The sequence below is a fragment of the Phoenix dactylifera genome, chromosome 3 (assembly GCF_009389715.1).
Source record: "Phoenix dactylifera cultivar Barhee BC4 chromosome 3, palm_55x_up_171113_PBpolish2nd_filt_p, whole genome shotgun sequence".
Taxonomy (NCBI): Eukaryota; Viridiplantae; Streptophyta; class Magnoliopsida; order Arecales; family Arecaceae; genus Phoenix; species Phoenix dactylifera.
Window position 1 is genome coordinate 8,832,924 of NC_052394.1, and position 25,893 is coordinate 8,858,816.

At 37.9% G+C, this 25,893-nt stretch overlaps 3 protein-coding genes across 6 annotated transcripts; 2 read left to right on the top strand and 1 right to left on the bottom strand.

Annotated features, from left to right (window-relative positions):
* Positions 1–1,781: 1,781 nt before the first annotated feature.
* LOC103700989 (pentatricopeptide repeat-containing protein At4g01990, mitochondrial-like) lies at positions 1,782–7,313 on the top strand. Its single transcript, XM_008782909.3, has 2 exons — positions 1,782–2,216; positions 5,719–7,313. Exons 1-2 carry the CDS (start codon positions 1,908–1,910, stop codon positions 6,952–6,954), a joined length of 1,545 nt encoding a protein of 514 aa, XP_008781131.1. The 5' UTR covers positions 1,782–1,907; the 3' UTR covers positions 6,955–7,313.
* A 1,805-nt stretch (positions 7,314–9,118) lies between these two features.
* On the top strand, positions 9,119–12,085 carry LOC103700991. Of its 2 annotated transcripts, XM_039124536.1 has the most exons (5): positions 9,119–9,361; positions 9,474–9,518; positions 9,624–10,716; positions 10,867–10,911; positions 11,011–12,085. In XM_039124536.1, the coding sequence occupies exons 3-5, from the start codon at positions 10,624–10,626 to the stop codon at positions 11,497–11,499; spliced, it is 627 nt and encodes a 208-aa protein (XP_038980464.1). In that variant the 5' UTR covers positions 9,119–9,361; positions 9,474–9,518; positions 9,624–10,623; the 3' UTR covers positions 11,500–12,085. The 2 variants fall into 2 exon arrangements, with proteins under 2 accessions (XP_038980464.1, XP_017696821.2); XM_017841332.3 differs by lacking the exon at positions 9,119–9,361 and having other exon boundaries at positions 9,368–9,518; positions 10,867–12,085.
* A 519-nt stretch (positions 12,086–12,604) lies between these two features.
* On the bottom strand, positions 12,605–23,697 carry LOC103700992 (protein high chlorophyll fluorescent 107). 3 transcript variants are annotated; one of them, XM_008782913.3, is made up of 8 exons: positions 23,095–23,694; positions 21,874–22,017; positions 20,545–20,850; positions 20,369–20,428; positions 18,167–18,412; positions 17,445–17,555; positions 14,671–14,847; positions 12,605–13,257 (listed from the first exon to the last, which is right to left on the bottom strand). In XM_008782913.3, exons 1-8 carry the CDS (start codon positions 23,683–23,685, stop codon positions 12,874–12,876), a joined length of 2,019 nt encoding a protein of 672 aa, XP_008781135.3. In that variant the 5' UTR covers positions 23,686–23,694; the 3' UTR covers positions 12,605–12,873. The 3 variants fall into 3 exon arrangements, with proteins under 3 accessions (XP_008781135.3, XP_038980463.1, XP_008781137.3); XM_039124535.1 differs by lacking the exon at positions 14,671–14,847 and having other exon boundaries at positions 23,095–23,697; XM_008782915.3 differs by lacking the exons at positions 20,369–20,428; positions 20,545–20,850.
* Positions 23,698–25,893: the final 2,196 nt, after the last annotated feature.

The following is a 25,893-nucleotide window of genomic DNA, read 5'->3' on the forward strand; positions in this document are numbered from 1 at the left end:
CCGGTTATGATCATGGTAGGCAAAGCTTTTCTTCTGGACTAAATGTGACAATGAAAGAACCTACCAACAGCAAGACAACCTAATGAAACTAAAGTTTTGCAGAATCTGAAATGAGGGGCCACAACTTCAAAATATAACAATCAAATCCAACTAGATCAGCTCACACCCTTTCAAAAATAATTGCCTGAATACAATGTTTTGGAAACATCAAATAAACAAGTCTTGCTCAAAGCAATTATTCTTCTTCTTATCTAGTCACAAAATTTAGTTTTTTGCATTTTTCCCCCTCTTTCCTTCACAATGCTTGGTTTCAACTTATGTCTCTTAGATGATGGAGAGTAGCCATTGATGAGGTATTTGCATTCATGGAGCGAACATGAATTTGCTGGATATGGTTATTTTCTGGATGCATACTTTGCTGCATGGCTTGAAAATCAATATTTATAAAAAGGTGTATGCCATGCCTTAGAATTGGTAAAACAAAAATGATGCAGTAGTCTCACTGGCATGACCTATCTGCATATCTTAATAGGTCATGCATCAGTAAGTGTTGATTAACCAGCAAATACCACTTCAGACACTAAATTTTTTACATTTATCAGGCTTCAAAATTTTTAAAATGCAAAATTTTTGTAGAATTGCATTTCTTCATACTTATATTTAGATATCAGTTTGTGATGTTCAGTTATTAAGATGATGCTGTTTGTTCCGATAAAAGTTATCAAAATGAGATTTAGAAGATTCTATATGATGTGATTATATGGATCAAACCTGCACATGAAGCTTCTTAAATGCATATTTCATCAACACATAGGTATTCTAGATACTCTAGATTAGAAAGAAAAAAAGGTTTCCCTAGCAAATTCCTACAGCTAGAATATCCATTAACATGGCTGTGGGTCTGCCTATGTACTTGCATGCAAGGTTTAGCACAAAGAAAACATATATCATGCAGAGTGCCAACTGATACAGAATTACAGACCATGTACAGGTCAGAGACGATCTAGTAAAAAAATTTGCACAGCTGATGAGTCCAGAAATGTTATCAATTGATGGGAAAAACAACTAAATGGGAATCACTATGCTATTCAAAAATGAGAATACCAGTAAACCAATCAGTCCTCTAATTGATATGGAGTTTGCTTTTTTGGTTTTCAATCAATAATCCATTTGAAGAGGCAAAATCTAGTATTTGTTGCCATCAATTACTTTTCTACATTTAATGAAAGAGTAAATTACAAAAATTTTCTATGATTTGCCTTTATTATACTTATGCCTAATAGTTTGTAAAACCTATACTTATGCCTATTACTTATCGATTCTTGAGTAGAAATAAGGATATACACATTTTCTTATGTTGTTGAGTGGTTGTTGTGTCACTTAAAATTATTTTAATTATTTTTGAAATTTTTTCTGATATAATATTTAGGTGCCATTTAAGATTAATGATTTGACTCATATTTTATTAAATTATAAATTAAAGTGTTGAATAGAAATTAACTTTAGTGAAGCGAGCATAGTTTTTTCAAAATATTAGAGGTTAGTATAATTCATCAATAAATTTAGAAATTTTTTTTTAATTTATTTTTAATAAAATAAAAGGTCAAACATTATTGACAGAAAGGTGTTTCGAAGTGGATAAGTTGGATGGTTCGCACCAATCCGCAATCTCGATGGCCATTGTGAGTGATCCAACGGCTGGAGCCCGAGTAGGATCGTGATCCTGATCCCTCTGCTTGGAACCCCTTTTTCTGTCAATTTTTAAACAGAAGACGGCAGTATTCGCCGACTTTACTGTAAAACGGGTCCGATAGGACCGGCTCTCGCAAAAACCCTCTCTCCGCCGCCCGCGTCGCGATCGCCCTCAAAATCTCGCGCTGTTTCTCCAACCAAAATCGGAGGAGACCATGGCGAAGAACCCAGTCCGGCCACTATCGCTGGTGATAGCAGTGGCCAGAAGGCTATCCACAGCGTCGGTAGCGGCCGGAGAGATGCCGTTGTCGTCGTTGTCGTCGGCAGTGGCGGAGGAGAAAGGAGGGACGAAGGAATGGAAGCCCCTCTATCGCCGGCTCTCGGCTCTGGGCGGAGCGCCGGAAGGAAGCGTAACGAAGACCCTAAACAAGTGGGTGAGGGAGGGGAGGCCAGCGAGGGCGGTCGAGCTCATGAAGTACGTTAAGGAGCTCCGCAAGTACCGGCGCTACAAGCACGCTCTTGAGGTCACCTCCCTTTCTCTCCTCCATTCTTATTTTACCTCTTCTTTGCGGAAATGCTCCTATCTCTTTTCACTTGAATTAAAGTTTCAATCTTTATTGATGGTACTGTATGCGCGAGTCCTGTTCGACTTCAGGTATGGATGAAAAATTATATCCTGTGTTTTATCGGGTTTCACTGATCGAGTATTGATGCTTTGCTGAAAGAATTGGTGGTAGTTTCATTGGAATTGGAAGGAGATGACCAGTTAACATGGATAAATTTTTTAAAAAGTCTATGGAGAAGTTGCTCGTGGCTGAGGATGTGATCCTTTATTGGAGTCAATTGAGAAGAAGGATCGATGAAGCTGACTCCTTATAATTGGGATGCGGATGGTTGGTTAAGGTTATTAAGATGAAGAAAACGTCAGCCTGTGCTTGACAATTGATAAAAAAGAGGAAAAGAAGAGGGGATCTTTTAAAATTTATTTGCAAAGCACAGCTTGTATAAAGACAACCTTAATGATAGAGACAATGAGACTGATGATGTTAATTAGCAAAATTGTTGCAAACTGAACATGTTTTTGGCTATAAGATGAAAATCTGAGACCAAACCTTTTTTTTTAGAAAAGAATGTAATCATGAAATTATCTGAAGAATTATAGATCTGATAAAAAACTTGTCAATTTTAAGAATAATGATCTTCATATTTGTGAATTTCTTGATTATATTATAAGCTATCTGTTGGCATCATGATTTTTTCATTTCCTTTATGTATCTGCTACCCCACATGAAAATTAAACCGATCTCTTTATCTTCTTTTCTATGTACTCCTTCTTCCTTTTCTGTAATTTTTTCGACTTAACTTGGTTTCATCTTTGCTGTTATACCAGAATTTAATGTATCCAGAATCCTTACATGACCAAAAACATTATATACAACCATAGATGATGGTTCATAGTTATATTTGAATAGCCTACATAAGGCATTTCATATAAGCAGGTCTTACTTTTAAAACTACTCCCCTGTTTGAGGGTTGCTAACTCTTAGCACTGTTCCCCATTATGAGAGGCTTATCAGTTTATTTGCTTGTTCTATACAATTTTGTTTTGACTTCAGCTGTTGGCCTTTAGTTTCTAAGAATCTGCTTTTATGGTGTTATGTAGTCACTGTATTTGGCCATTGAATAACGAGGAAAATTTGGCAATGCAACTTTAAGGCCCTAATTACTTTATATGTATTAGAATGCTGGCCATTAATTAGGGTCTAGGTACATAAGGTAAACATGGCCAACATGGGAATATTGAGGTTATGATGTGGTAAAGCAGCAAAAAATATATTCAGCTGAGTATACTAATGAAAAATAGGAGTTGCAACAACAATAACGAAAGAAAAGGACTTGCACCAATTAAGGATAACACGATGGAATGCTGATCCAGGTTTTATGGGCATGTTCAATAAAGATCTTCGTGGTAAGAAGAGGCACAAAAGTTTGCATAGGCTTAAGAAAAAATAGAAAACACTTTTAATAACATGGATGCAATGTGATAACGAATTTGTTAAAGCTAGAAGTGACAAAATGAAGTGACCATAGTTTAAATGTCATAGGTTATAGAAAGCAGACATACATTGGCCTAGAAGAGGGGGCTTACTTGGGACTGTTTGTGGAACCAATGTAATAAGAGAAAACTTGAAAATGCAGAATCATATTAAGAAGAAAACAATGAAATGATAAGTGCAAAATGCCAAGAAAGATACAAAGATTTCCACCTTGTTAATTTATATGATAGAAATAATCGCCTAGATTGTTTATGTAACTTTTTTCTGTTATTACTAGAAGAAATCAAGAGATTAGCACACTGATAATGATCAAAAAATCTCCTTTTTTAATTCCAAAGGATCTACTGATTAGGTGTAAAAGTGAAAATTGTATGTCATATGGAGCACCTTTTAAATCTTTACCTTTGATTCAATGCATCCTCTATCGCTTCTCAGAAGCAAAAAAGTAGAATATGACATCCTTCTAATCAATCCACTTAAGTAACTTAACTCATCCATGTAGATATATAAATGAATGAGTATTTGCCGATATAAGAATATTATTATAGACATACAGTGCATGCATATCTATGTCAATATATGTAATACACCTTTATTTCTGTACCTTTTCCAAACCTGTTTTGATATAGTCATCGTGTGTTTTTAATGGCTTTTATTCCAGCTATTGTTTTAATGGCTTTTATTCCAGCTATTGCTTTGAATCACTTCATTGTCTCTTGACTATTGTACATTATGTTTTTTTTCCCTATGAATCTTTATTTACACACTGAGTGAACCTCTGGATGTGTTGCAAAATATTTAGACAAATATTTGGTATGCATTAGCCTCCATATGCTCTCTATGAAAGTAACTATTATGATATGACTTTAGAAAGCACTACGATGACAAAAATGTGGTTGTGGAATTGGTTTGTATGGCAAGGCAATCTGAAATCTTCCATGTGCATATATTCATATGGAATCAGTTTATGTAGAATCATATAGTAACTTGATGGAAAATTATATCTTTATTAATAATCTATAATGATCTATTTTGGTTAGAGATGGCAATGGGTCGGGTATGGGTTGTGTCGGGTCGGGTCAAGTCGGCCAATACCTATACCTGCCCTGCGATTGAAAACCTTGTACCCATACTCACCTCATACCCATCTTAGGTCAGGTCAGGTTGGGTAAAGTAGATGGGATAAGTTATGGCGGGTCAGGTCGGGTTGGGTTCGACGCCTATAGCTTATAGGTATAATTAATGAGATTAAACTGCTAAATAAATGAGAGAAGCTTATAGCTTAATTCTCTTATGGCTCAATTTTTGATTCAAATGGAGAGAATCCTAACGTACATAAATAACTACAACATATTCTAATAAGAAAGAATTCATACATAAGTCAAAGTAATTGAAGGTTTAGAAACAAAACAAACAAAAATAATCAATTGTTGTGATTTTCACAGAATATATATGTTTTCTAGGTTTCAATAATAAGTAGGGGGGAGGGACGACTGAGGCGAACAAGGCTGTGACAACTATCATCTATTAAGTGAACTAGAGAGGGGAGGGGGGGGGGTGGATTAAGATTGTATAATATCAGATCGAGTTCAGGGTGGGGCATACCTTTACCCATACCCATCCTGAACCTGCTTAGGGTATTATATCTAAACCCCATACCCACCCTTGAGTATAAACAGGTCGGGTCGGGTCAGGTACATGATGAGTTGGCTAAAATTGCCACCCCTAATTTTGGTCGAACATTTTTGCTCTATATTCTTTTCTAGTCTTTTTTCCCTCTTTGAACTATCTCCTGATTCATCTTTGTAGGTTAAAAGAGGGGGGAAAAAGCAAACCATAGAAGAAATAAGGAAAAATGATAGACTTCATCCAATGGAAACAATCAACAAATAAATCCTTATACTTGTGCAGATATTTTTCCTATACCCTCCTTCAATAGTCATTTTGACACTCGTCGATCTCCTAACAGCTGATGGATTGGATGGTTAACACAAGAGGAATGAACATGTCCTACACCAACCATGCAATACGCTTAGATCTTATAGCAAAAGTCAGGGGTATTGAATCAGCAGAGGAGTATTTCTCCAAGCTCCCAGAACCTGCCAAGAATGAGCGAACTTATGGAGCCCTCTTGAACTGTTACTGTTCAGAGAAAATGCTAGACAAAGCCATTGCTCTCTATGAGAAGATGAATGAATTGAACATGGCTTCCAGTACTCTGGTCCACAACAACCTAATGTCTCTTTACATGAAGTTAGGCCAGCCTGAAAAGGTCCCCACCCATCTACAAGAGATGAAGGTAAAGAATATTGCCCCAGATAATCTTACATGCTGCATCCTGATGAACAGCTATGCTTCACTTGGTGACATAGACTCTGTTGAAGGAGTTATAAAGGAAATGGAAGAGGAAGATGAAGTTACACTAAACTGGTCTGCATACAGTACCCTGGCTGCCATTTATAGCTCAGCTGGCCTTATTACAAAAGCGGAATCTGCTCTCAAGAAGCTGGAGGAACTTGTAGACAGCCATGACCGGGAGCCTTTTCATTTTTTAATAAGCTTGTATGCAGGGACTGGCAATTTAGCAGAGGTCAATAGGGTGTGGAAGTCTCTGAAAACTGCCTTTCCGAAGCCCACCAACATGAGCTTTCTCACCATGCTTCAGGCTCTTAATAAACTGGATGATATTGATGGCTTGACACAGTGCTATGAGGAGTGGGAGTCATTTTATGTAACCTATGACCTAAAATTGACAAATTTGATGATAGGAGCTTACTTGACGAAGGGCATGGTTAAAGAAGCTGAATCACTTTGGGCGAGGACTTCAGAGAAGGGTGCAGGATTTGACTTCAGGACGTGTGAGTTGTTCTTAGATTACTACTTGAAGAACCGTGAGATGGGTTTGGCTCTAAAATGGTTGGAGAATGCGGTTTCAATGGTGAAACAGGATGAGTGGAAGTTAGATCAAGAGAAAGTTAACACCTTCTTGAAATATCTAGAGGAAGCAAAGGATGTGGAGGGTGCAGAGAGGTTCAGTAAGAGTTTGAAGGTGCTCAACTGTCTCGATACCAGAGCATATGAATCACTGCTCCGTACTCACTTTCTGGCTGGTAGGGGAGAGCCTTCACTTCGTCAAAGGATCAAGGATGATAAGATCGAACTGAGCTCCCAAACTAAAAAGTTGCTCAAAAGGGTCTCTAAATAATAAGTATTCAGTTGATTATTTTGGGCAACTTATTCAAGAGGAAATTGACTTCTATGTTATTCATGATCAACTTCTAGAAATGATGGGATTAGGTCAGAATGAACTTGAACAAAGTTGATTGAAAGGCCATATGATTAGAAAAGGTTGAGTTCTACGCCATTCATTGTAAATTTCTGGAGAGTACATAAATATCCTATATTGGTTTTGGCTTTTTTGAAATGTAAGGGGCTCTTCGGCCTAGTCTATTAGAGGCTAAACCCTTAATCCTTGTCGCTTGCACCTCTTGAATTAGCAAGACAATGTACGATGCTCCACTTCCTGCGTTGGTGATGTTAATATTAATTTGCATAGTTGCCATATCTTTTTGAAGCAAGTGTGCATGATCCTAAATATCCAAATTGAGATTCTATGGGATTCATTAAATTGGAGGGCGGGCATTGACGCAACGATCAGAAACAGTTTCACCACCTACGGGTCCAAGGCTGCATATATTTGACTCTTCCTAGATTTAGTAATAGGGGGAGCCTCTTGCACTGAAATGTTCTAAGAGAATCATTAAATTGGGAATATGATACCAAGAGGCACAATGCATTCTTTTGGCTTTCTTTGTAGCCCACCTTCTCCAGCTCAAGCAAACCAGTTATTTGACGTCTACAGGACATGAGCATATATTTGTGTTCATATGGTGCTCAGCTCTTTAATCCTGTCAATTGCATCTCACCGCTGCTGAGGCCTCCATCTGACATTGCCTGATAAGGGGACTCCGAAACTTCGTCCTCTCAGAATTGTTCATTTCACCAGAAGCAGCTCCAATTTTGTTCAGAAGTTCCATGCCAATCTGCCGGGTCCGGTTGTTGCCGGTTGCCGAAGAGTTAGGATGGTCATCGTGTAAGTTGCAGCATTATGGCCACCGACCAATGCCTTGTCCAGGCAACATAATCCTAAGCTCATCCTTCCCAGATTGAAGACATTCACCTGGCGAACATTTTAGCAGAAGAAAGAAATATCAAGTTAACACGACCATTTTTAAGGTACCTATCTATGTTCTTGAAGCCATGCGCCGTGTTTGGGCTTGGGTGTTCGAACACACAGATTGTTGCACGTTAATAAACTTAGGGAATGGGTGTCCTGGCTCGACTGCTTCTATTGAAGAGAAGAAATTACAGTTCAAGAACTCATACACAAACTGATCCGGAACAAACAGTGACTAATGAACCCACTTTAGCAGCACCAATACGCACACTTCTCTCCCACGGTGGTTACCTATAGCTGGGCCATTATCCTACTGGAAAGAGAGTTATCTCTGCTATGATTGTAAAATTTAACTTTATCGCAATCATCATAAAATATATTTCATCCTAGAGGTTTATGTTGAATCAGAGTTCATATTAAATTAAAATAATTAAAACAAGTGTGGGCCACGTCCGAATGGCCTCAATCAGATATATTCCAATACTGATTTTCAAGGAAGAATGCTGTCTTCATTCACAGTTCTTGTGCATTCTTTATCAATACAATAATTAACTAGGAGTATGTCACAAGTTAGGCAGCCAAAAGCTGTTCGATGGCATGACCATATTATCAGAATTATTATTAATATATATATATATATATATATATATATATATATATATATATTTCGGTAGCTCACACAAGATGCGCATGATTATACGGAAAAAGAGCAGGAGGAAGAAGTTAACGGTAAGAGAAAGGATCAAACTTGAGACTTTTCCAAAATAACTCTTCTAAATAGTGTGCAGCATAGAATAGGAAGAAGAAGTTAATAGAAAGGAACAATCTTGAGACTTTTCTAAATAACTTTTTTAAATAGTGTGTAGAATAGAAGGCAACTCAGTTAGTACTATTTTTCTTCCCATAAATATAATGGCTTGAAAGAAAACAAACCCTCCTATAGTCTGCGAACATGTAGATAGTTAAGGTACCGTGATATTCTTTCGATCTGTACGTGGCCTATCACTGTTGATGGTTTTCTTTTCGCCATCCAACCTTTGTCGTGCAGAACCTGTCTACATGTAGATTTTATGCGGATTTACTTCCGCACAGTAATTTTATGGGTTCATCTGCCCATTTATATGTATATACACGCGTCCGCAGCTGAGCGTTCGACTCTTCGAGGAAGGGAGGTCCGCATATAAGGATTTTTTTCGAAATTTCTTCGAGAGAGCAGGGGTTAAGTCACGTCGAGGCCTCGGTTTCGCCACGCTCGCCGCCACTTCTTCTCTTTATAATTAAGTTGCCGCCGGTAAAATGAGCGCAAGCGTGCTACGAAATAGGTACCGTGGAGGGAGAGATGAAAGGGGCGAGGCCGAAGCTTAGCCTCGAAGACTACGTCGGTTTCTTCAACGAGCATGGGGGGAGAAATCTCACCATCGCTCAACTCAACCAGGTTAGCAATCTTCTTCAATAGCAACAAAGAGATCTCGGAGATTCTTGCTTCGTTCTTCCAAAGAATTTTTAGATCTTAATCTCTCCGGTTTATCTTGGATAATTTGAATCAGATCGTCCTCATGCACGGATTCATCAAGCTGTACCGGTGCCAAAAGGTCAGATCTCCAAAATCAAATCCTTCTAATCGATCCATCTCAAACCCTAGAACTACTCCTATACCCCGTCTTTTGTTTGGTCATACATTGATCTATTTTTATCAGGCGCACATCCTGATGGCCCTGAGCTCGCTGGAGCTGATGCAGCCGGACCGATCGACACTCCGGCACCGCCTGCCGGTCGCCGGCGCGGCGCTGTCGCTGGACGATGTGAAGCGGGACATTGAGTCCCTCGGTTGGCAGGAGTGCCCCGTGGGTTCGGTGTTGAGAGTGGGTGAGACAGCGGCGGTGGAGGCCGTGCCGATCTCGTCCTCCGGCGATCTCATCCGCTCCACCCCCGCCACGGACCACGAGAAGTAGACGAGACGAAATGCCGAAAGGAAGAGGAAGCGGATCTCGATCGATGCTTCTCTCTCGTCCTTTATATCGAGCTAGGGCGGAGGAAGGAGACTGGTATAGCGGTATGACCCACGTTTTGGTTCCCGTTTTCCGTTTCCTTTTCTGTTACCGGTGAGTACTTTTTGTCCTACCGTTTTGTATATGGATGGGTCCTTTATTCGATTTCGACCCATGCCATCCACTGTTATTTCCGTCCGTCGATCCATTGGTATGGCCTGCCACGTAATTTTTTGCCTATTCAATTTTGTGAAAAAAAAATGGTTTTGAATTTGTGCAAAGTCACGGCAACGGCATTCCACCACGTGCGACACGTGTACATGTGCAAAACTCCGTAGAAGTCCATTACTTGCATGCGAGAATCGTGATATGATGTTTTATGCTTCGGAGGTCTTTGATGAATGGCTGTAAAAATAAAACGGAAAAGAAGAGGCCATGCGGACGCCTGAAACCGAGCGATGGCACAGAGCCTGTAACGTCGTACCACACGCACACCTACCCACGCATCCGAACGCACACGCTAAGACCTGTAACAAAGGATCAAGTAGTTTCAAGCATAAGCTCGGAACCGTCTGATCAACGTGTTACCAGCTTTGGGGCCATCTTGTCATATGGAAACAAAAACGCCCCCGCGCTCTACGAATGTATAATATAATGTACGCCAAGAAGAGCCAAAAAGTATCCAGGGGAGGGAGGGAGAGAGAGAGAGATGAAGAGTGAAACGAGGATTACGCCGGAGCAGTACCTCCATTTCTACGAGGATCCATGGCGGTCCAACCTCATACGCGCGCATCTCAATCAGGTTCTTTCTCTCTTCTTGGTTCTTTCCTTTTCCCCAATCTTTCGTGATTCACCTTCTCTTTCTCTTTCCTAATGCCTCTTTCTCAAGAACTTCCATTTCAAGAAGCATTTCTAGCTAATTCCTCTCCTCTTCTTCTTCTTCTTCTTTAAGATCATTGTCATGCATGGCTTCATCAAACTCCACAACGTTCCCAAGGTAAGCACTTCCCTCTCTATGTTTCTTTTCCTATTCAATACGCTAGTATTCGGTTTTGGTTTGGGTTTTCGTACTCCCTCCGTTTTTTCTTGCGTCCAGGTTCTTATGCAGGAATCCTTGGGTTCCATCGAGCTGATCCCGCCGACGAGGTCGACTCTGGATGAGGATATCTCGTCCGGCGCGCTCCTGACGATGGCGGAGGTGGCGGAGGACCTCGCCGCCCTCGGCTGGAATGAGTGCGCCGTCCGCTCCCTTTGGACCCTCAAGCCCGCGGCGGACCTCGAGCACTTCACGGCCGCCGAGTCGGATCTCCCCTTCATCGCCGCCTCATCCACCGCCGACCAACTTCCCCGTCCCCAACCCTGCCCCCGTCGCCGCCGCCTACGCGAACGCTTCAGAGCTCCCCCAGCCGGCTTCGTGATAATGGGCAGGCGGCCGAGGTCCAAGCGGAAGCGCGTCTCCATCAACGCCGTCACCGCCGCCGACCTGTTCGCTACCTCCTCCCCGTCCACCGCGTCCTCGTTTCCTCCGCCGCCGTCGACGCCTCCACCGGGCCTCCGTTCACACCGTCGTCCACGCCACCGATGACGCCGCCTCTCTGGTAGCTGTCGTACGGTGCGGGCTGTGGGGTGTGGAGGATTGCTCAACACCAAAACCGATGCCATCTTGACCGTCCAATACGGTTCGAGCCATCCCTTTTGCCCTTCTCTCGGGAGAGAATTTTTTCCTTTTTCCTTTCCTTTTTGGCAGTGAGCGGACTCCATGAGGTGGCGGACGGGACCTGGTTAATGTTTGTTCGTACGCTTCCTTACTTTTGCTGCACCTTTGGTTGGAGTGTGATTACGATGACACCTTTTGTTTTCTTTTCTGAGACTTCAAGGATCGATGATGTGTGGTACGGGCGCTTTTGCTAATATACTAATTCTTTTATTTTCGGACTTCATGGATCTGTCTTTTACTTTTAATGTAACAAATATGTCTTCTGCTATACATGGTTTTTGAGACTGACATAGCATCCATAGACCCTAATCGATTCAAGATGGATGGTCCTTGCACCGCTGAAAATTACCTGGCAAATTAAAACTTTCTTTCGCTCTTATGTTTTAATTAAACACTTTAATGTAGAATATTGCATGGATGTATCTATGGGAACACATTCAGTTGCTTAAATAAACCTGATCTGAAAAAGATGACGGATCATAGAATCTTAAAACTAATTTCTAGAATTGCAGACTTCTCTTTATCGGACACCTGTTTGACAGAATCATATTTTCTAACTCTCTGTTCTAATAAAACTCAACCATCCGAACAATGCAACTACTTGCAGGCTAGAAAAAATATTTGATAACAGAATAAAATGATGGAAAAACAATTTTATCTCAAAATAGATATCTATGCAACTTGTTGTTTTTCATTAGATTCATCAAATCATTTTTCAATATAACTTCCTAAAGAAACAAACAAACAAACAAAAAAAAGATGCATCAATCTTGCACTCTTCATAATGGATCAGCTTAATTTGATGGCATAATAACTGGTAAAGGAATAATTTGACAGTTTTAAGATGCTACACTTCTATAATGTTTCTTTACATGAACAAACGGTCAATAATGCTGTCCTCAATAAAGTATGATGAGTTGGAAAAGAATGCACGAAAAACATGCTGAATAGCCAAATGGATGGAATCCACTCAGACCGTCAATGCGCATAAAATTATCTACCAATCATGACTATAATACCTCTGATAAATAATTGCACCAGTGCGACAAAATTATCCAAACATCACGACTATAATACATAACACATCTGCTATATAATCCAATAGATTGTAATTCCACCAGAATATGCCTACCGTTGTCATCTTGAAAATAGCCGAGACACTGGATAGAAATATGTGCGCTCAAGCAATTGTCAGTAGCCAATATTTCTCCCTACAGAAGTATATAACCTGGAAGCTAAGGATCAAGGCTGAGTCAAAACATTTTTCTGTCCTGATCTCCATATTCTTCTCGAAGACTTATTTCTTCTGGGTTGAAAATTTTCCAAGAGTTCATCCAGTGCTGATACATCAAGAGACAATTTATCTCTGATGAAAGCATCCAAATCAAAGTCGCTTGCTCGAAGACTGGCATTATCTTCACTTCCCTCATCATTACCATTAACGACGGTAGCATCCGAAGCTTCAGTGGTGCTGTTATTTGTTTCTTCCAGGGTTCTCAAGATCTCCTGCCCCTTTAAATTGGAGGTCTGATATAAGTTTAAGAGTCGCTTTATGCTATTGAGAGCAGGATCTATGACGTCAAGAAAACCCATAACCCATGAAGCATCATCCACCACTTCTGTACGCTGTCAATATGAAAGGAATAGTTAATTTTACCTTGTGTAGAAGGCTCTATTATTTGTGGCTAAACTTTGAATGGCTAAAATGACAGGAATAGAGTATTTTTACTATCTTCAGGCTTAGGAAAGAGAGCTAGCAAACCATGTGAGCTGGCTTTCCAGTGAAAACTATCATTTTATTTCTCCTATCAAGAACAAAGAAAAACAAAGATCATTTGACTAAATGAATTTTTTTTTGAAGAACAACAAATTAAATATAACTATATTCATGAGAATAGTTGATAATTCTAAAATATATAACTTAACAACTATACAAGATTGTAGTTGCTGATAGCTATTACGTAGCATCGTTAATAATATAAACACATGCATGGTAACACAAGGACACATTAGAACTGTATGTTGCTATAAAAAACAAAACATAAAAGTGAAAGAAGGCATGTTAGGTTCAATTTTATGTGCCACTTATTGATACCTAAATGGGCACATCAACCAAGAAAAAGAGAGACATGAAATTTAACATGGACTAAATATCATCTTTCCTGCCGGTCAAAAAAAAAAAGCCATCTTTGCTTATGGCTTAACTTGTTTGTGAATTGATCAATTATTTCCATACATTAATTTTTGGTATATAGGGTCATATATATATACAGAGCAAGCACATTTACTAGAAAGAACTTTGTTAAACTTATAAATATAAGATGGCTAATTTGCACTAACCCAGGTGGTGCATAATGTAAACCCAACTGGAAAAGTTAAAGCAGGATTTCTGTTGAGCCTGCCACATTGCAATATTAACTTGTATACTAGACCTAGGGCATAATTCTGTACTAAAAATTGCCAGCAGTTTTGTCAATTTGCTTGGTCCAAACTAAAGATTGTACCATTTAGTTTCCTAGAAACATTTCCTATTTCCTGACCTTCTCTGATTATAAATTTCAGGACATCAAACAGCAGGTCTTATCCCCTCAGTGTGGGGTCAGCCATACAAATGTTTGCGTACTGGTTCGAAGCCTAAACCCAGATCTCTATCATCTGAAGTTGAAATTGCATTTTTCGAAAAAGAAAGGGGCTAGAATGAAATTTGTAAGGCAGTCAAGAATATAAAACTGCATTCTTCATTCAGACAGGTTTCAATCCCCCAAAATTGAAACTCAATCCCCACAAGTTTGCAAAACCTGCTTAAGACACGGACACCTTCTTCCCCAGTTATTCGGTCTCAGCTACCAATGCAACTCATATTTAATCATCTATTTAAATTAAACCAGGTCAATGTAATGAAACAACATTGATGATTTCAAGAAAAAGAAAAGAAAACTTTCACATGAAATAGAAGATGCCATTCCATTCCAAGTTTCAAAATTATCTAACGCACGGGTAGCAACAGAGACAGCGAATGGAAATCATCAAGTAACTAACCTGCTGAAAATAAAGGTTCCGAATTTCTTCCGCTCGAACAGGATTACCTTGCTCCTCCTCTAATGATGCCCAAGTCATCCATGTGATATAACTTTGAGAATTTATGTTCAGTGAAGATCTGAACAACCGTTTAGCAACTGATAGATTACCCATCCTCTGCTCTAGGACACCCCAAGCCTGCAGCATAACATTAACCAAAATTAAAAATGAATCAATCAAGGTCCGTCGAACCAGTACTAACACCCATACCGGTCAGCGCCTGGTACAGTTCGGTACCGGTTCAGGCCGAACCGAACCGACCGAACCGGTAGGGCGTGCCGATTAACGGACCGGCACACCCTAATTTTCTTTTTTTAGAGTTCTCACTCTTTTTGAAAATTTTCTATGAATTTAAGTCTAATTTAATATTTTTTTGATGTTTTCTTGATTTGTTTTTAATGATTTTTGATGTTTTTATGATTCCGATTTAACCTAAATGATGCATCTTATTGCTTTAAAATGATAGAAATCATAAAATGAATAGCAAAAAAATCCTCAAATCAAGATACAATCAATTATATACTTTTAAAATCCAACATACATATTGATATCTAAAATCAGGTCAAGTGGCGATACCTTTCGTAGATATCTGGATCATCAGCATAATTAAAAGGCACATCAACCCAACCATCCTGATTTGGATGCACATCAACCCACGCTGAGGCATTATTGCCATAGTGCCTGCACTGTGGCACAGTGTTCCTTGACTCGGTGCGAACCGACTGGTTACCACTGAGTCAGCATCGAACTGGATAGAACCGACCGATTCTGGCCCAAAAATGACTGGTTTCAGCCGATTCCGGCCCAAAAATGACTAATTCCGGCCGGTCCCATTGAGGTTCTGGCCCATAGGAGGCCATAACCGTTTTTAGAAAGTGAACCGATCCAATTTTGCACCGAGACCGTTTTTAGAGAGTGAACTGATCCAATTTTGCACCGGGTCGGTTCGATACTACCTAAACCGGGCGGTAGGGCTCAGTTCCGCAGACCTTGGAATCAATTAAAAGATAAGCGCTGGAATGTCTGATTGTTATTATGATTAAGATTGCTATTACTTGCCATATGATCTTTAGATACTGAAATTTTCAATGTAAGACTGCACGGCATTATTGATATCTTTTAAGCCAAGCAAAAGATGGTAAATCATAGGCAAACTAGCGGCAATATTATAAAATAGTATTGCAACTTAAAGAATCACTTGAAACAATGAAGGGGGTTACTTGATTGTTTGAGGCAAATAATACATACTCAAGGAGGATTCCCTGACTTTTTGTGTCGCGATATAATATTAAAAACAGAAAGTTGAGCAATTCAAATAATTTATTTTCTCTTTATCTCTCTTTAGCATAAATAAGCTCACTGAATGAAAAATGAAGCAAATCAAATGATGAACCATAAATCTGACTCTGTAGCATTTATATATTCTTACTTGACTACAGTAATTGAAAGTTTTAGATTTCCTGAGACACCAAACTCCAGGTATCACCTCTTAAAATCTAAAATATTGAGTAACATGCCCTAAGATCTAGCAATGAATTTTTTATTAAAAAAGGATCACTAAAATATGCATCTAAAAGTGAGTATATGTATATTAAGCTTGAATGGATTTATTGGCAGCTGATTAATATAATTTTTTCTGTTAGAAAAGTATGGCTGGAGTACTTCATTTTTTCCTCTTGTATGATAAATATTGTCCTTCTATTTCATGTGCAGAAAAGCTACACAATCATTCTTCTTCGTAAATCTAAACCTCCCAGGACATTTATTGTGGTAATCAAACTAGCCATGATGAGCTTACAGAACTAACAGCTATTATTGTGGTTTAACTTAACTATGGATCTTGTGCATTGATTATAAAAATGCTCCCTATTGCATATGCCATGTAATTGATCATAAAAAAATTGGTGGTTTCAATCAAATCAATAGAGCTTTCATATTTGAAGCTTCTTAAAAGGGTTGATGTATTTTGTTATCAGACCTGCTCCAGTACTACTTAAAAGCAGAATTTCTTTAAAGTCAAAAAATATAACTTAGACATAATCTTTATATATCTCACCAATGGTTCTTGTATGGTATTCTTTTCTACCATCATACCATACTTCATATGTAGCCTACATTCCATATTGGCATTGTTTGAAAAAAAATTCAACTAAGTACTCCTGTTCCGATGGAGAGATTCGGTGGAACTCCATTTTCTTCAGATAGTGCAATTTATTGCAGCTTCATTTGAGAAAAGCTGACTCTGACCCTTGTTCGAAAAAGCAATGCAGTACCATTGTCTATCACTTGGCCTTCATTCTAGTACTCAAAGTCAAAAGTGATTTAGCACTCTGTTCCTTGGAATTTCTTGTTGCTAATTGGTATAAGATAATTACATATATAAAAATAAAATATGAGTTTAGAAGAATTCCAACCATGTGTGTATACACTACAACCTTAAGATATGCCAAGGACAACATCGTAGACAAGAATGTGATACACCCTGCTAGGGGCAATTACACTAAACTCCTGATAATCTTTTTTATTGCTAATAAAATATGTTTTCTTCAGGAATTGCCTACTTTTATAGATTACATGCCAATCCATTATGTTTCCCAAAAAAAAAAATTTAAAATCAGGTCTGGAAAAGGGTTACAATTTGATTAAAGTAAAATAGAAAAAACACCAAGACCATGACTCCAGATGCTTCACTTAAAAATGATTGGCAGCTACAGATTTCTCCAACTATTTTATACCTGAAGGCAACGAGCAGCACTTTCACTTGTTGAATCAATTGATAGAGCCCTTCGGTAGAGTTCCCGTGCAGTGTTTATGTTTCCTTCCTTCCACTCCATCCATCCCCAAGCCTATAATAATTTCATACCAAAATTAAATTCAGTAGACTTCAAAGAAGCACTTTATCACCAAATCCAAAGGGAATATGGTAGTTGATGTTGACTAGAAATACCTGCATAAAAGAATCACTGGGAATTTTGTCTATGGTTTGATTCTTACATGTCAAGAATTGCATTAAGGTACAAATATGGAACATGTCCTTGACGGTAACAAAGATGTTTGTCAATCAAATAATTATTACCTTATTGGTTGCAAATATGTGAAACCTTACAATTTAAAAGGAGAGCTCTATCATCACAAAAAGATGGGTGCCAAATATTTGTTAAGGCAATTTAGGCAAGATAGGGGCCTATCATGTAGCTAATAACGCCATTAGGACGCATAAATAATCATTGTAACAATTAAGACATATGGTCACACTGGAGCAGAGCTTCAAAGAAGCTCAAAAGATACAAAGAGCTTATGCTGTCAAATTAATGTCTATCCCTCAGTATATACACATGAGTGATTAAATGGCTTTCATAAAAGCAAATTCTGAAGAGAAGCTCAAGATAATAGTAAAATCACATGAATTGAACAACTAGATAAAGATATGGATATATAGAAGAGGAAAACTACTTACAACCCATACTGGTTGGTGTCCTGGGTCTAACTCAGATGCTCTTCTAAACAATACACGAGCAACATTTGCAGATGAATGCTTGTATTCCAGCAAGGCGAGAGACTGAAGGATGACAGGATCCCTAGGATTTACTGCATGGCCAATCTTAAGAAGTTTCCTTCCTTTGTTAATGTCACCCTGACTAGCCTCAAATAATGCCCAGATATGCCAGGCAAATCTGTTTTTTGGACTAGCCTGGACTGCTCTCTGCACAGGAAAAGGATGACACCAAATTGTAGATTTTTCACCATGCAAATATATTTTACTAAATATGAATATGCAGCAGTACAATAAGTCCAAATCAAATGAAGAAATTCAGTAGAAGCCCGAAGATTTATCTGTAGTATTTTAAAAACTTGTACTAGGAGAAAATGAGATTGATACCTGTTCCTATTTTTCTAAAGCAGATAATAGGATCAACATTAGAACATATTCAATTTGGATATATTAAAAGGTATTATTTTCATCCCATGATGCTAATAACTAGGTAGAAATGGGTGTCAGTTCATTGCATTGTGACAGCATGTCTGGAAAGTTAATATGCGAACACAAAGAACAGAAGAAATAAACAGTTAAGCGGATAACTTGAAGAAAAGGACCTGTTTCTGAAGTTCTTGCTAGATGATCTAATTATATGATCTCAGCATTGCACAGAGCTAAGTTTGAGCACTACTATCTTTATCCAAAAATCACCAAGGAATGATAATTAGCAAGAGAAATAACTAATAAGATCAAAACAAGGAAAAATGACAAGTGAAGTGTTGGCTGCCATAAGAAAAAGACAAGTGACATGTTGGTAGAAAATATGAAATATAACAAAATGTTGGCTGCACCAGCTTGCCATGGTAGATTCCACTACGAAATGCAACTGTAATTTCTTATTTTGTGTTGGGAAATGCAACTATAATTTTAAAAAAGAGGAGTATCTTTAGAAAGCAAGGATGTACACTAACTGAAGGTTTTGTAAAGTATCATCTACAGAAAGCAAGTTGGTGCAGTGTTAGGTATCATGTTCACAAAGCAAGTTGGTACAGTGTTAAGTATCATGTTCAGAAAGCAAGTTGGTACAGTGTTAGCATCTTTGCTGTAAGAACCATACATATTAGATGCAAGTCCCCTTTACCTTAGTGACATGAAAAGAAGAATTTGTAGAATGCTTACAACTGTATCATTTACCTCTCTGGAAGCTACAAAACCTGAAATGCTTTAAATCTATTGGAGATAGCTAACAATACTATTTTATATATTAACATAACTATTTTACATATTAACATGTTCAGAATGCTATTCACTTTGGTTATCTTTCTGCGTTTTTACAAAACTTTATATAAGTTGAATATTATAGAGTTTGTATGCGGTTGAACTCATGAACCCTTTATCTGACATATTATTCATTGGGTGTCAGCTCCTCGTAATTATGTACAATAGCCTTTTATTGCTAGTTGGATTTTGCTCATAATCCAGCATGGATAGTTTTTCGGGTCAGCAACACCTAATTTCATTGTCCCTAGTTGTTCAGAGTTCAGACAACTTTATGATAGCTTCAATTATGCACTATCTGAGATCTGAATATTTCTGAAAGATCCTATAATTAGATTGGATAATCACAAAACTTTCTGTCTTATAACTTTCACTAAACCATGTTGCTGTGTATCCATGTTACATGACTTGCCACAAACAAATCATCAATGTTTAGTGAGAACACTATGTTTCTAGGGCAACTTATTGGTTATCTAAGCAACTTGTTAGGCTCCTGTATACCCTAAAGGCAACACAAATCATCATTTAGTGGGTTGACTACCAGCTAAGGTAATCCATTTCCTCAAAATAATGCAACATTAGGCAATTACCCAAGGAGCATTATTTTCGCACGTTGTTGGACAACCATTACAAATAGGCCCATAATTCTACCTTATCATTTCTCTATACATTTGTACTTGGTTTTTATCCATGCAGCCCCTAATGCAGTATCTTACTTCACTTCCCTTCTAGTGCATATCCTTGGTTTTGTCCCCAAAAAAAAGGGCATGTACATATCTCTTGCTCCTTCAATACACACATGGAGGTATATATGTGCTAAAAGAAGAAAAGTAATCAACATAACAAAATTAAGCTAAAAGCACATGAAGGAAATAAAGGATAACCTGGAAAGAAATTTGTCACCTCAAAAAGCTGCCTAGCTATGCGGTTGTTCTGTTGTTGCATTTCTACTTGCGCCCATGCCTATTTCATGAGACATGCCTTGTGAATTAAAGGTTCTGATAAAGTATGAATTCATACTCTTCCACAAATATAGGCACCCTTATTGCAAGGCAATATTAAGAAAAGACAACACTCACAAGCCAACTAGCACAGCTTTTTGGGTTGCATTTAGTCGCTTGTCGGAACAAGTAGCGAGCCTGCTTGAAACGCTTTCCTCTAGCTTCAAGTAAAGCAAGTGTTTGGTATACGTACTCATTTCCACCACAATATTTAAGTCCTTTTGCAAGAAGATTCCTAGCCTTCTTAATATTTCCTTGCTCTATCTCCAGAACTGCCCATCCATGCCAAGCAGCAATATGTCTCTTATCAGCTACAGTAGCAGCATCAAAGAGTTCTCTTGCCCTTCGGATATTTCCAACCTTATTTTCCAGGACAGCCCAGCACTGTTTGTTTAAAGGTGAAAGTACACCAATCTGACTGTTTTAGAAGCTTGAGAGGGGGAAAATAATAGAAATTAAATGCAATCAACAAACTTCAGTGAGATACTGAATGTAAAAAAAAGAATCAGCTGTTGCCATGACATATAAAATAAAGACTTTTAGATTGCATACAGGTTTCTTACTTTCTTATAATAACCTAAGACAAAAATTGCAGCATACTTTCTGAAAAGTATTCAAACGACATATCTCTGAGAATTACTACTAATAAATTACCATAAACATCTGATTGTAAATGTCGTAAAATATCAGAGCCACTTATTCTAGTAGTTTGGAGTTTTTGGGAAGTCATTATGACTGTTTACAAGTCAAACATCACTGTATAAATCTGAGGTTCAGGATTCTCTCGTAGAGCATTGCCACCTTTAAAATCTATTTCTAGTAACTCTTAAAAAGGCATTTGTTAGAAAAATGTCTCCCACCAGAGAAATAAAGACAGACAATGGCAAACAATGTTATTTGATATTCAACTGGTTCTGGCAGCCATCATCGATACAATTTAAACACTACATAACTTTACTGCTTGGCAAAATTTTACCTAGAAACATTTACCCAATAAAGGAAATGAAGATGAGCTCCATCCAACTTTCTCAAATAGCACATTTTACCATGAAAATATGAAATGCATTATCGTTTATTATTTTCTTTCTGTTTTCTATGAATTCAACTTTACCTTATTGGGAGTTACGGTTATCTATCCTATCTCATATGTTGTATCTGCCCAGATAAAAAAGGAATTTAAATTCATGGTGAAAACTACAAAACAACTACATGCTAATGCAATTAGAAGTGTCAAGAGGGAAATAACTGTAATAGGAAGTCCAGGTATCATTATGACGGCTCTATTGTAAGCAGAGTTCTTTGCATCAATTGCAATTTCTAAGCCAAACTTGATGAGGCAAATATAGATGCTGATATGCTACATGACAATCAATTAATATATTGAGACTAAAAATAACACTCACAAACCTGCCAGATATATGAGTTTTCGCCTTGTGTTGCTTGGCAGCCTCTTTCATACACGGCTCTAGCTTCAGAAAATTTTGATTGTTTAATTAAAAGCTTCCCAAGGGCCACATATGGCCGTCCATCTTCAGGCCAAAACGAGATACACTGGAGATAGATAAACACAGCAGTGATTCTAGCTGAGTTCTATTGTTTTTCATGTATAGGTTGAAATTTACAGATGCACAACATTGCAGTTAACTCAAAGATTAAAAATATTCTAATAAGAGTTACATGTCAACCTCAATGACAAGTGTACCATGTAGCCTGAAGATGTAGAATGATATACAGTAACCGTAAAAATGCAACAGAAATACAAAACAATTTGCACCATATCCAGAAAATATTTGCAAGGAAAAGAACCAAAAATTTAACATAGGCATACATCCATGGGCTTGCCATTTGTTTATAAGCTAATTTGAGAATCTTTCCCATTGTTTTCATGTCAGCAATAGCCACTAACAATGTATAACATCCAGAGTAAACAAGATGTTCAACCATGGAAGATTGGATAATACCAAGATCTCATCACATAGTCGCACACTAATCTTGTTCAGTTTTTCTAGGCAATAAATTGTTTCTTTATTATCTTTCACACTCATGATAAATTTCCTTAGGCTGCAGGACCTGTTGTAGTTGATATTCAGACTAACTTCACAAGTCAGAAAATTCTGATAATAAATTTTTTTGGAGAAAATAAAGATAAAATTAATGAAAAAAAGAAATATGAGGAGGAATAGAAAAACACCACGAGGCATGTATTAACGAAATGACAAAACATACGTATTTTTTAAAATAAACATTTTTTTCAATCAAGAGGTGCATAACATTAATGGGAGAAAGTATATTTTCAACCTGAAAATACTCAGAAAATAGAGTGGACATTCAAGATTTGCCAATAACAATGAATTAAGGATAGATGATGAGGAGTATGTTATTTTTGAACAAGTCCACAACTGTAAGGCAGATGTTGTATGTCTTTAGGACGGTAACGCAACAAGGTAACAACAGGATAGAAGTTCTCATCATCAGTGTGCTTAGTGTTCTACATAAATTGAGGAAGCCAGTTTCAGCTTCTCATCAATTCACATCCTCAGAAGTCAGAATAATAATTTGCTACAATTACTGCTCAATAGTTTGCTTGCCTAATAACGGATCCAATAACCATCCAGAAATGAAGATTACCTTGAGGAGAATCTCCTCAGCTTCTTTGAACCGAAAATTCCTGGTGAGCACCTTCGCTCGATAAAGCCCCAGCTCCAAGTTGATCGCAAGCGGTCTCTCCTTCGGCGCAACGCCAACCCTCTCCGGCTCAAAAATAGGAATCTTCTTAGCAAACTCCGTAAGGCCCTCATCAATCTTAGAAGAAGACCAAAACTTCTCCTCACCCTCACTCTTCGCATAAGCTTCCGTCAGAGAACCAACGGTCTCCTCCGATACCTCCTTCACCGGCCGTCTTACCGCAAGAAATTGCTCCGAAGCTTTCTGATCCCCTTCTCTTTCCTCCTCATCCTCTTCTTCGTTCTCTTCATCGGATTCAGAGCAGCGGAGGTGTTCTTGGACAGGGGGCGGAGAGGAGGCCTTGGAGGAGGAAGGAGGGTTCTTGAGGAAGAGAAGGGAGGAGAAGGCCCTGATCGAGATCTTGGTAAGAGAAATTGGGAGATTAGGGTTAGGGTTAGGATTTGGAGAGGATGGGGGAAAGCGAGGGAATTGGGATTTGGGGAAGGAGAAGAGCTGCATTCCTTCTCCCACGTCTCTCGACGCTCTCCGCTTCATAAAACGGCACGGAAGACCCTCCGCGGGCTTTTGATTATGGAGTGGCGGACCCCAATTACTTTTAAACCCTTTCACTTACATCCCAGGGCTAATCCTTCAATGGGTAAATCCTCCAATTGGACGGCTGAAGTATTTCTCAAATTGAATCCAATGGACAAGTGGCGGTAGATGGTACAAAGGAATTTTGTATCCTATAAGGGTAGTTTGGTCATTTGGTCAAAAAATCCGGGAATTTCTGGATGTGGTGGATAATGCGCCACGTCGGTCGCTCTTGGCTGGATGGATCAGCTGGCGCTGCTTCTCGAGGCACATAGCAAACCACGATTCCGACTTCAGAGTGTACCTTTTGACACGTGGCACTTTCGATCACCCCCTCTCCTCTCCCTTCTTTTAAGAACTAAGCACGCTTAGGCAGGATAAGCCTTATGCCTTTTAGCCCCAAAAAAAAAAAAGCAGCAGCAGTAGCGGCAGCAGCAAGAAAAAACGGCCCATAAGTAGAAAGGATACGAATAAAATCGATCGAAATGCCCAACACACGATCATTTCTATCAAACACTCTTCTAGCAGGGCGGGAGCCCAATAAGGGCTGCTACGCGGAGGTGGACTTGTCCCTTCCTCCCTCTTATCTCTTTTTTTTTCAGCATAAAAAAAAAAAAAAAAGATAAGCCTTATGCCCGTCAAAACTGTTATATTAATTTATAACAAATAAGCATTCGGTTTAGTTACCAAACAAGCATAAAGCTTGGAATAAAGTCATAAGCATGCCAAACTGTCATTGAAAAAAATAGGCATGGGCGAGTAAAAGTTATATCAACCAAACCTCTTCATCCCAAGCATATATATTCCAAGAAAAAAACTATCGGAATGGTATAAAATTGTCATTCGTGCTTGCCTCCTTTTTTTTTTTTTTTCCTTTTTCTTTTAACCAAAATACCTGTAATCAGAAGTTTAAAGATTGGCCAAAATAAAAATAAAAGTAACCTATACCATGTTCATTTTGATATTATCGAACCAAACTTAGTATAAGCATTTTTATTTAGGTCCCTCGAATGACCATATCCTCTAATGTAGCATTTACGTTAGATGATTTGTCACGCAATTGTTTGTGGATAAGTGGGCCACAAGTAATCCCAATGAAAAGTTAGTGTTGCATGCTCACCTAGTTACGCATCAAACACTCAGGAACTATAGGAAGCCATGATCCATATATCAAAAGATTTTTTTAGTATACATATCCTTCTAAATATTAAAATTGCATGAATACCCTTCCAAAATTAATATTTGCATGTATACTTTATAAAATATTTATTTTCCATATATACCCTTTATTTTTCTTTTTTTTTGCATATATGCCCATCCCATCTAACGCCATTAAGAAATTAGTGGTTTAAAATTGAAAATAACTGAAATACCCTTTAGGTAGACATAAGGGTATATATGCAAATAATACTTTGTAAGGATATTTATGCAATTTCACATATTTATAAGGGTTTACATGCAAAAAAATTTAATTTTATTTTTTCTATTCCTGTTTTAGTTTTCAGTGAGACCTGTTAATTTGTTACCCAATTTAGAAATAAAAATATAGTTTTATAATTTTAATTAATTTTTATTTTAAATAAATATATTTTTGGCTAATTACGTTAATTGAATCGTAATGTCAAAAGTATCCATACAAAAATTGAGTTTTGTGAGGCCGAGCAAATATATATCAATTTGGAGGGCATTCGTGCAAATTTTAATATTTAGAAAGGCATTTATACAAAAATCTAAAAAAAAAATTGCGTGTATACCCTCTTAAATATATGAAATTGCATAAATACTCCCCAAAATTTTTATTTTCATGTATACCCTTATAAAGATTTCTTTTTATATATTTACCCATTAATGATTTTTTTATTATTTTAATTTTAAACTGCTAACTTCTTAACGGCATTAGATGGCATGGGTATACATACAAAATAAGTATTTGATGAGGGTATACATGCAAATATCAATTTTGAAAGGGTATTCACGCAAATTCTAATATTTAGGAGGGTATGCACGCAAAAAATCCTATATCAAAACTAGCAACATATAAATAATTTTTGTAACATTCAAAAAATATTTTTTTTCCAGCAAATCATGCTAGAAGAATACAGCAACAACTCATTTTGCAATTTGAGTAATCTTCAAACCATCCAAACTTGAGAGGAGAATCAGATAACC

Excerpts from the sequence above, each read along its gene's own strand:
- LOC103700989 (XM_008782909.3), top strand. The coding sequence starts at position 1,908 with ATGGCGAAGAACCCAGTCCGGCCACTATCGCTGGTGATAGCAGTGGCC. Across the intron at positions 2,217-5,718 it reads GCTACAAGCACGCTCTTGAG|CTGATGGATTGGATGGTTAA; the intron begins GTCACCTCCCTT and ends ATCTCCTAACAG.
- LOC103700991 (XM_017841332.3), top strand. The coding sequence starts at position 10,624 with ATGAAGAGTGAAACGAGGATTACGCCGGAGCAGTACCTCCATTTCTAC. Across the intron at positions 10,717-10,866 it reads TACGCGCGCATCTCAATCAG|ATCATTGTCATGCATGGCTT; the intron begins GTTCTTTCTCTC and ends TTCTTCTTTAAG.
- LOC103700992 (XM_008782913.3), bottom strand. The coding sequence starts at position 23,685 with ATGAAGCGGAGAGCGTCGAGAGACGTGGGAGAAGGAATGCAGCTCTTC. Across the intron at positions 14,848-17,444 it reads GTGCTGCTCGTTGCCTTCAG|GCTTGGGGTGTCCTAGAGCA; the intron begins GTATAAAATAGT and ends GTTATGCTGCAG. Across the intron at positions 13,258-14,670 it reads GGAACCTTTATTTTCAGCAG|CGTACAGAAGTGGTGGATGA; the intron begins GTTAGTTACTTG and ends TCATATTGACAG.